An 11,185-nucleotide genomic window follows, 5' to 3' on the forward strand; every position below is an offset into this window, starting at 1 on the left:
TTTGTAGCTATATAAGGGGTTCTTAGCAATTTTTAAAGTATTAAAGACTTTTTTTGAAAATGTTGATTTCTAAGGTTTGTTTGTAATTTCTAATTTAAGGATGCTTTGTATAATTTTTAGATTTTTAAGAACTTTGTTTATGACTTTTTATTTTTAAGAATTTATTAAGATATTTCTATTATTTAGTATAGGATCACAAGTAATGTATTATAGATTTATTTAACGGGCTCTGTTAATTGTTATATAGAATTATAATGTTATATTTAAAAAGATCAAGAGTTATAATGTATGAGGAAAGTTTTTCCCAAACTTTTACTTTTAAAGAGAAAATATTATTCTCCAATAGAAAACCCCATTTTAATGGAATAGCTCTGTCATTTTGAGGACTTGTTGAATTATTTGAAAAGTAAATCACCATGTCTAACTCAAAAGTCTAGGCTTAAAAAGTTATTCAGGATCATTTGTCAAGATGTCAAACAAAATTTCAGTGTTTTTCTTCTCAATATGCTTCCCCCCAAAAAGCCCAAACCCTAACAATAACTTAAGGTGATGGGTAATTTGGTCCTTGAGGGGCCCATTTGCAAGATCCCTTAGAATTTGGGGACATGTAAGCAATTTGAAATGTTCGAGGGACTAGTATGAAATTTATTGAAGATATGAGGTATTAATATCTAAAAGGGGTTTTTTTCCTTCAATATTAGGCCCATAAATCATTATTACTTTGATATTAGTTCACTAAGTCTTCATATTTTGATATTAGTCTCCTAAATTCTTTATCCGCATTGAAGTACTTCCTCATGTTGCCTTTTTTTTTCCAAAACGTTAACCATGGTTGGGTTAGTAGATGGCTGTATGATTACAAAATCATGCCCTCTCCCACTCTCATTTTCTACTTAATCCCGTGTGCCTCAAAAATTAGAAACTCCATTAACAAAGTTACCTAAACCTCGGTCTCTTAACGAAAAATTCTTTAAGGACCCAAAATAGGAGACCAATAAAAGGGACAAGTGAGGTGTCCCCCTCCTATTGGATAATGAGTTGGCCATCATTAATGATAGCCAACTCATTATCCAATAGGAGGGGGACACCTCACTTGTCCCCTTTATTGGTCCCATATTTTGGGTCCCTGTAGCAAAACTCGTCTCTTAACAGGTTTCTTAAGTTCTTTTTGTTTTTTTAAGGAAGGTTTAATGGGTATGTGAGTTTGTGCATTAGAAGTGAGGGTATAATCGTCCGTTCCATAAAAAGCTAAACATAACAGAATATTTCCTAACATTTATAACCCCAACTAACCTCAAGGGTTAGTATCAACATATTCATGAAGTTTAGGGGGCTAAAACCAAAACATGAAAAGTTAGGGAACTAATATTGAAATACCAATGATGTAAGGGACTAATATCGAAAATCCCTATCTTAAACCCCTTTCCCGAAATTGTATTGTCCACGAAAGTCGAGAAAGAGATGGGAGAACTGCAGAGTGCGTTTGGGTGGGCAGCAAGAGATCCAACTGGAGTTCTCTCTCCCTTCTCCTTCTCACGCAGGTAACGCAACAAATGCTTTTTTTTTTTTTTTGCTTTTCTTCATCATTGATCCTCTTGCTCTCTCTATTTCTCAAGTGAATTGAGCAAACCCCAATGCGTTTATGCTAAGTTTCTTCGCTTTTAGTGGGCTCTTCCCTGTTCAAATGCATCATTAGATTTTCTTGTTCTTCTCTAATTTATTGAACTAACATGTGAAGGTTAGATAACAAATGAAAGAGCAACTAGCTGATTTGGATTTAATTTGGACGGCATAAAAAAATAATTATTGCAACTTTTGAAGCAATTCCACATGACATGAAAGCCATTGTTGTTGCAATTTCATTTCTTTAAATATACAAAAAAAAGGCGCATCTTCAAAAATGTGAAAAATTGCAATAATTATGTAATAATTATTTATCTAGAGTTTTAATTATTTGAACCACACATGATCGCAATGGCCAAAGAAAACTAAGACCACATACGTGTAATGCCAGTGAAAAAAAGGCCTTTTAAGAATCAAAACTGCATCTTCATGCAACCTGTAAAAGCATCAGATTACAGGGTTCGAGTATGCAAGCTACTCTGAGATAATGTTATGAAAGTGCAAGCTTAGTGTGGTTTTAACTTCGATCCAAGGGCAGGGAAATTTGATTAAGGGGATGCTAGTTTGTTTGACATGAGAAGTATGCTACAGAAACAACATCATGTAACCATATGATTAACAAACAAAACGTCATGTGCCCATAAACAGATTAACATGCAGAGAGACCGAAAGCCTGTAAATTATTTAAGATAGAAACTCACCTGAAAATTTGATATGATCTAAGTCATTAGCCATATATTTTGAGCAATAGCTGAAGAGGCATATGCCCAATATGAGACAAACGAGATATAATAAGTTAAACATAAGGACTCTAATTCTTTGGCATCCTACATAACAAATACCAGAGCACAACGAAGATGTCATGGTAAAATGACAAGTCAGTGATAGTTATAGAGATTGTTGCTAATTAGATGAGCAAACAACTCACAGCTTTCCCGACTTTTAGGATTCTAGAGATCAAGGGTTGTACGGATTGTATAAAATAACAACTGCAGTTGTGAATGCAATCCGCAGCATGCATTTCTAGTTACAACCGCAGTTAGTTGTTTTGCTGCGACTAGAGCCTCTTTACATCTCAGCTGCATGCCGAAGAAAAAAAAAGTTTCCACTCAATTTGTTTGCTAGTATATCTAAAAAAAAAAAGTGATTAGTTTTACAATTACAGCAACTTGAGTTGCATCGAAACAACATGAGTAATTGTAACTAAAACTGTATTTTGGAAATGGCAACGCAGTTGCAACAATAATCTTCACACGCAAAGGCTTATGTTATTAGTCTTTCGGCTACATGGCATTAATACCATCTCAGATCAGCGCCATCAGTCAATTCCTTTTCATATTCATGCAATTTCATTACCCTTATCTCCTTAACAGGATGGTTTGACGCCCATGTGTGCGATTAATTATGTTGAGTTTTTTTAGAGTTAATTACAGAAAACCCCCATCAACTTCTGGTGAGTTGCAATAAACCTGCGTCAGCTTTTTTTTTTTTGTTACACTAAACCCCCAAAATTTTTGGGGAGTTGCACATAACCCCCATGAGTTTTTTTATTTCACTAAATTTCACTTGGAAAGTTCTTATTTAATCTTCAAATTAGCACCATTGATTCTAATATCCCATGTGGCAAGCACGTGCCAAAAAAATAATGAAAATAATTCATTGGTCCCAAAAACCTATTTTTCCTTTTCAATAAAAGGGTTTTTCTGGTACTAAGAAGAATTTTTCCGTCTTCTTTTATTGTCCATTAGTTGATGGTGCTAATATGTGGATTAAAAGATAAATTTTCAAGTAAGATTTTGTGAAATAAAATAGTTCATGAGGGTTATGTGCAAGTCCCCAAAAGTTAATTGCGTTTAAGTGTAATAAAAAAAGTTGATGGGGGTTTACTGCAATTCCCAAAAAGTTCATGGTTTGCTTCTGTAATTAACCCTTTTATTATTATAAAATCTTAAAGTTCAAGGGGGTTTTCTGACAACCCTAAATTGAAGGGGATTTTGGGTTTTCTAATAGAAGAAATTTTCTAAATAAACTCATTCATGTTTTTTTTTTCTAAAAATAGACCCCCTTGAGTTTTATTTACAAAAATAGACCCATTTTATCTTAATCCGGTTCCTAAATAGTCGGGGTTGCCAACCTTGACTATTTAGGAGGTTGTAAACCCCTAATTATAACCCTAAACCCTAACATTCTATGCATTAAATAGTCGGGGTTGGCAACTCCGGCCATTTAGAAACCGGATTAAGACAAAATGGGTCGATTTTTGTAAAAAAAAAACTCAAGGGGGTCTATTTTTAGAAAAAAATTTATGAATGAGTTTGTTTAGAAAATTTCTTCTTTTCTAATATTTTGAAAGTTATGGGTGGTTATCTAGTAATCGGCCAAAGATTTTTTTTTTTTTGGGGCGGGGGGTTCTGATATTTAACATTTTTCTTATATACCTTAAATTTATTTAGTTAACCTTTTTCTTATATACCCCCAAAGTATTTAGTTTTGACCTCCAAGTCGTGCTGATTTGCTCCCAATTTTATTTTATTCTCTCAAGTCTTACGGCCAACCTAACTATGAGTGTTAAAATTTATTTTTAAAGTCTATGGATAAATAATTTTCCTCTTTTTTGCTGAATTTTTTTGGATAAACTCATAAAGAAGAGGGAAGAGTAGCATTGTGGCAAACACCATAGGAGGTGGAAAAGTTGTAATTTTTTCCTCAGTTTTCCCAATCCCTTCCATCCTATCAAAACCACATCTCGTGTGAGCGAGATGTTCTGAACCATACAAACGAGCAATGGAATCTCAAAACTGCCCCCTTCTTCTCTATGAATGGCTCAGAACACCTTGCACTTATGCAAGGCTCCAATAGAATTTGTGCTCTCATTTTTCGATATGTAGATTTTGCACTGCACATATATTCAAGAACAAGCTGGTTTTGTTCTCAGTTTCAACTAAAAGAGTTATGCTGTACATGTCATATCATTAAGCCTGTTTCAGACATTTAAACACGGGTTTTCAAGGATTTAACTGTGAACTGTTTTCTCAGAATTATCTAACATTTTTCGGAAGCAAGCTAGTGTATTCTTTAAAGAATTTAGGCAAGAAGTGCACATTTGAATGCAGTTATGAATTTTTTTTACTAATCATTAACAAATTAAATTGTAATAATTTGCTTCTTATAACTTAATGCTTTTATAGTTTTTTTTCCAGAAATATTGGTAATGTTGGAATATATTAATTTTGACTTTGTTCCATACTATTTTGTAGGGCTCTCAGGGATAATGATGTTACGTTAAAGATTTTGTATTGTGGAATATGCCATACTGACCTTCACATTATTAAGAATGATTTTGGAAATGCTATGTACCCAGTTGTTCCAGGGTACGATGTTCTTTACTTTATCTTTTTTTTCGTAAATGCTTATTTCTGAAAATTCTGTAAAATTTCCTTTTTATGTGTTTTTATATATGATTCAAGGATGATATCTTAATCCTGTGGAAAGATAGAGGAAAATCTGAAATTGTATATTGATTATACTACAAAAACAAGGTCCATATTACAATACGACTCATTATCATCTGAAGTATGTGATTCAGTTACAGATAAAATTTCCTAAGTAACCAATATCGATGTCTAATGTCGACAAGCCACATCCCTATTCACGTGCACTTTGTTCTTCCCGGATTTTCTCATGTAATTTAAAGACCCTTTTTTCAGTAAAATGTGCGAGGACTCTGATTTTGCCAATTGCTGAAGGATTTTCACCACATTAACAATTCCAGAAACTTCTCGTCTCATTTATATTCTGTCAACTTTTCATAAGTAGCTAAGGATTACATTGGAGCTAGTTTATGGTGCTTGGTTTCGTAATAAGCTTACCGAATTGCAGTTCTCCAATATAATGATATTACAGTTACATGTTTTATCCCTTATTTGTAGGAGCTCTCTTGACCTTTTTACGCTATGCTCAATGATGGACCGTTTTTTGAGTCGAAACATCTTGGATTACAACAATGATGATTGTAATGTTGTAGCACGTACTGTGCAGGCATAAATGTGTTTGTGTGTTATTGGTGCTTGTCGATTCTGATTTTTTATCTATAATATGGCGTCGATGTACCTAGTCTCCTTATTTCTATTTGAATCCATCAATTGGACATGGTTAAGGGTTATGTAATTAATATACACAACATACTTAATTTTAATATTGCTGCATGTCAATTCTGATTCTTGATATATAATATGGTGCCCATGTACCACGAATCCCCTTATTTCTGCTTGATACTAATAATTGGACATAGTTAAGGGTTGTTATCCCCTTGCAGTACATAACTAGTCTATAACTCAAAAATGGGTCTGGTGTGCCTCTCAAAGCTAGCCGGTGTGTCGCTGATGCATGTCCAGGTCACAATAGACCTGATCATAGCTGACAGCTTATATGAGTGTCATGTCTACAGCACACTACTACCATCATGAAAGGACAAACCAGCCCCCATTTACTTATATGTTTCTTAAAAAAATCCTAATTTTGACAAGGAAAATAACTCATTTATGTTCTACTGTTTACTAAAGTTGTCTCCCTTCTATACATCATTAGTTATTAAAAGTATTTAATTAGTCCATATAGAATGTGAAAACCCTAATTCATTATGAGATCTCTTGGGCTTTATATATGCCCCTACAAAACTTACAAATAAGTCCCTAATAATACTAATATGTCAACACTCCTCCTCAAGATGGGCGAAAGATATCTATTAAGCCCATCTTGTCACATCCTCTAATCATATCTACTGAGCTGAGTCCTTTAGTCAGACAATCTGCTGTCTGGTCCTTAGTCGAAACATGACTTAGCTCCAGTAGTCCACTATCCAACTTCTCTTTGATGAAGAACCTATCGATCTCGATGTGTTTGGTTCTATCATGCTGCACTGGGTTGTTGGCAATACTGATAGCTGATTTGTTGTCACACCATAACTTCATCTTAGCTCCTTGATCCAGCTTCAGCTCCACCAGCATACTCTTCAACCATAGCAACTCAGCAACTCCTTAGGCCATAGCTCTATACTCTGCCTCAGCTGTCGATCTCGCCACCACTGACTGCTTCTTGCTCTTCCACGAGACTAAGTTACCTCCTATAAAGATGCAGTATCCTGAGGTGGACCTCCTGTCATCAGCACAGCTAGCCCAGTCAGAGTCGCAATAACCCTCGATGTTCACATGTCCATTCTTTCTGAATATCAGTCCCTTTTCGGGGGCACTCTTTAAGTATCTCAGAATCTGGTACACAGCGTCCATATGACCCTTCCTCGGATCGTGCATGTAGCGACTCACCACGCTTACTGCAAAAGAGATATCAGGACGTGTGTGACTCAAATAGATCAGCCTTCCCACCAACCTCTGATATCTGTCACGATCAACTGGTTCTCCAGCCTCAGCACCTAGCTTGAACCTCTGGTCGATCGGTGTAGTTGCAGGTTTGCACCCTAACATTCCTGTCTCTTTGAGAAGATCCAGTGCATACTTTCTCTGGGATAGGATGATCCCTTCCGCTCCTCGAGCTATCTCTATTCCAAGAAAGTATCTAAGCAAGCCAAGATCTTTCACCTCAAATTCCTTACCCAGTCTCACTTTGAGTTGGGCAATCTCCTTCTCGTCATCCCCTGTAATAATCATATCATCCACATATACCGCAAGCATAGTAATGTGGCCTCCACTCCGTCGAAAGAACACTGTATGGTCGGTGTTGATCTGTTGGTATCCCATACCAATCATAGCCCTTCTGAATCTGTCGAACCAAGCACGGGGAGATTGCTTCAGACCATAGAGAGACTTCTTCAATCTGCAGACATTTCCCACTGTCTGATCTGTATCAAATCCTGGTGGTATCTCCATGTATACCTCCTCCACTAGATCTCCATGAAGAAATGCATTCTTCACATCTAGTTGGTGTAGCTTCCATCCACCATTCACTGCCAGAGAGATTAAGGTCCGAACAATGCTCATCTTCGCCACCGGTGCAAAAGTCTCATCATAATCGATGCCATATGTCTGACTATACCCTTTTGCCACCAGACGGGCCTTGTAGCGCTCAACTTGTCCATCTGGATTCTGCTTCACAGTGAAGACCCACTTGCATCCAACTGCTCCCTTTCCTTCTGGTAACTTTACTAGCTCCTAAGTGCGGTTCTTCTCTAGAGCTCCTAGCTCCTCGTGCATAGTCGCTTTCCATTTTGGGTCATTCTTAGTAACCTGCCAATTGTTAGGTACAGTAACAGAGTCCAATGATGCAATGAATGCTCCATATGCAGGGTGGATACTAGAATATGATACATACTGGGCAAGATCCTAACCATATCTATCGGGAGGATGTCCCGCATTACTGCGAGTAGTCCTCCGTACTGATATTGGTGTGGGAGGAGTAGGGAGAGGAATATTATCAGTAGGAATGTTATCACCTTGGGATGAAATTGGTGGTGGTGTAGGAATTTCAGGAGTCGGGGTAGGCGTTGGCAAGAGACTTGGCAGCACTAGTGACACTGTAGGTACTGCTCCTGTAATTTGTTTGCCCTTCCTACTATAGGTTAGTAGCTCCCTCTGAACAGTGGGCCTAACACCTCTTGTCTCATTTTCCTTTTCTTCTTGATTCTCCTGCTCCTCCTCAACCAACTCCTCCTCAACCAAATCTTCCTCCCAAGGAATCGTTACAGAAATGGATTTCTCCACATTGTTCTCCTGTCTCTCACCATTCTCCTCCTCTCGCCCCATACTTCTAGTATTGGGCGAGTTACCAGCAGATGAAGTTACCTTCTGAGTGTAATATGGCTCGAGTTCTCGAAAGTGCACATCCATGCTCACAAACAACCTTTTTTCCACCGGGCTCCAGCAAACATATCCCTTCTGAGTAGCAGAATATCCCACAAAGATACACTTCACAGCTCTAGGGGCAAGCTTCCCGACAGACGGCCTGTTGTCCTTCACAAAGCCCACACAGCCAAATACTTTGAGTGGAAGGATCCCACCATTATCTCCTTTCAATATCTCACACGGAGACTTCCAATCCAGCACTCTCGAGGGCATTCTGTTGATCAACGCTGCTGCGGTCAATACTGCTTGTCCCCATAATGTCTCTGGGACATTCATAGAGATCATCATGCTTCTAGCAACCTCTAAAAGATGTCTGTTCTTCCTTTCTGCTACCCCATTCTGTGCTGGTGTGTATGGACAGGTTGTCTGGTGATGTATTCCTTGAGCTGATAAATATTCTTCAAGGGCTCTGTTGGTATACTCTGTCCCATTATCTGACCTCAATACTTTCACCACTGCTCCGTATTGAGTCTGAACAGTCTTATGAAAATTTTGGAAGCACCCAAACACATCACTCTTATTCTTCATCAGGTATAACCAAGTAACACGAGAGAAGCAATCAATAAATGTAACAAAATATTTGTATCCATTCATAGAACTTGTGGAACAAGGCCCCCAAACATCTGAATGTACCAGGTCAAATGCATGAGAACTTCTATGACCAGAACTAACATAAGAGCTTCTAGTAAGCTTTCCCAACTCACATGCATCACACACAAGTTTCTGTTTATTTGCTTTCTCAAATAAAGAAGGATACAATCTACCTAAAACACTAAAGGATGAGTGTCCCAAACGCTGGTGATGGAGCATTAACTCATTTTCAGCACTCATTTTAGATCCTACTCCTGCTTCCTCTATGACTGTCACCAATGCTGAATCCAGCCCTTCACGATCCAGATACCACAGTCCACTACGCCATGTGCCAGTCCCAAGTCTCCGCCCTGTCCCCTTCTCCTGGAAGATTACCTTGGGAATATCAAAAGAGACGATGCATTTTAGTTGGAGGATGATAGAACTAATAGATAAAAGATTGACTGGAAAAGAAGGAGCATGCAAAACATTGGACAAAGTTACAGAACCAGTACAATCAACTGTACCCTTACCAACCACCGGCTGAAATGTACCATCAGCTGTTTGAATACTATCAGGCGATGCTAAGTGAGTATATGATGAGAACTCACTAGCATTACCTGTCACATGACAAGACGCACCGGAGTCGACTATCCATGCTGATGATCTGTCAGGAGACATAGAAGCAAGAGCATGTATGTCATCAGTACCTTTGTTCGGATGAGCATAGGTAGCAGTGTTGCCTCTGACGAAGAACGAAGTAGATGCCTCCGCAGTCCCATTCCTCAAATCTCCATCCCCTGCTACTTGCTGTTTTTTCCTGAGTATCGTGAGGAGAGCACGATCCTCCTCTGTAAAGACCACCTCAGCTTCTTCTTCTTCTGCTACTGTCAGATTTGCCCGATTCCCTGCTCCTCTTCCACCTCGTCGACCCCCACGGCCATGACCACGACCTCCGAACTGTCCACGTCCACCCGAATCTCCTTCCTTGGATGGATTGGTGCAAGCATGCCGTAGATGACCCACCGCACCGCAGTTGTAGCACTGTCGGGTCTCTCCCCTAGATCCAGTGTTGCTAGAGGCTGCCAGTGCTGACTTCACCACAGGAAGTCCACCTGTCCCCGCTTGCAGCCGGATGCGAGTCTCCTCCTGGATCATAGCAGAGATAGCCTCCTCAAGCGTGGGAATCTTCGGCTGAGCTAGCAGCAATGCAATTCGCTGAGCGAACTCTGATGTCAATCCTTTAAGAAACACCATAGTCCTCTCTTGTAGAAAGGCCTCCCGCTCTTTACATCCCGGGTCCTTGCAGCTAGCCCGGGGAGAGAAATGATCATAATCCAGCCACAGGCGTTCCAACTCTGTAGCATATTCCTGTACAGTCCTTTCACCCTGGACTGTGGCGTCGATCTCTCCTTTAATCTGGAATACCCGCAGGTTATTCCCCACTCCATCATACGTCCTTCTTAACTTCTCCCAGACGTCCTTCACCTTCTCAATGCCATCTACCGTGGCGGCGATCGTCGGGACCAACGAGTTGAGAAGCCAGATGTACACCAACATATGAGTGGTCTTCCACTCATCTCTTCCCTCCGAGTCCTCCTCCGGTTCTGTCGCCTCTCCTGTCAAGTAACCCTCCAGGTTCCTCCCTGCAAGGGTGTATCTCACCCGTCGTGACCAACTCAGGTAGGTACTCGGTCCATCAAGCTTCAGATCGATGGTCGGAAGCTCCAACTTCTTCGATGGTTTTGTCGCACTCTCACCAGCCGACAACTTCATTAGCTTCATCAAAGTTGACACCTCCGCAAGGTTTAACTTCTTAATGATCTCCTCCATCGAACAGGCTTCAGACCCAACACCTGGTCACCTACTCTTCCGACCCTTGTTGTGTGCAGTGAAAATTTCGGCAGCACCTCTGCTGCACAACAAGAGTAGGAGCTCAAACAAATTCTCGTATCTCAGAGGAAACAAGAATCAAAACCAGTTATATATCTCATCGATGTGAGATATAAACTCTTCCTGTCATCAGTTCGAGGACTGAGTCAAGGGAACCCATGCCAAACTCGAGGTCCAGCATAGCGCAGCAAGCGGCGGCAAAGGTCTGAGGGGGGGGGGGGCTGTTTGGGATCGGAAAAACAGGG

At 39.6% G+C, this 11,185-nt stretch overlaps 1 protein-coding gene across 1 annotated transcript in view; it reads left to right on the forward strand.

Moving 5' to 3' along the window:
* Nucleotides 1,432–11,185, forward strand: part of LOC109851497 (probable mannitol dehydrogenase) — a 12,913-nt gene continuing 3,159 nt past the window's right edge. Inside the window, exons 1-2 of the mRNA XM_020421662.1 lie at nucleotides 1,432–1,541; nucleotides 4,881–4,994. Coding sequence (XP_020277251.1) covers nucleotides 1,462–1,541; nucleotides 4,881–4,994 — 194 coding nt within the window. The 5' untranslated portion in view covers nucleotides 1,432–1,461. The remainder of the gene's footprint in view (nucleotides 1,542–4,880; nucleotides 4,995–11,185) is intronic.

Source organism: Asparagus officinalis, chromosome 8 (genome assembly GCF_001876935.1).
Source record: "Asparagus officinalis chromosome 8, Aspof.V1, whole genome shotgun sequence".
NCBI classification, from domain to species: domain Eukaryota; kingdom Viridiplantae; phylum Streptophyta; class Magnoliopsida; order Asparagales; family Asparagaceae; genus Asparagus; species Asparagus officinalis.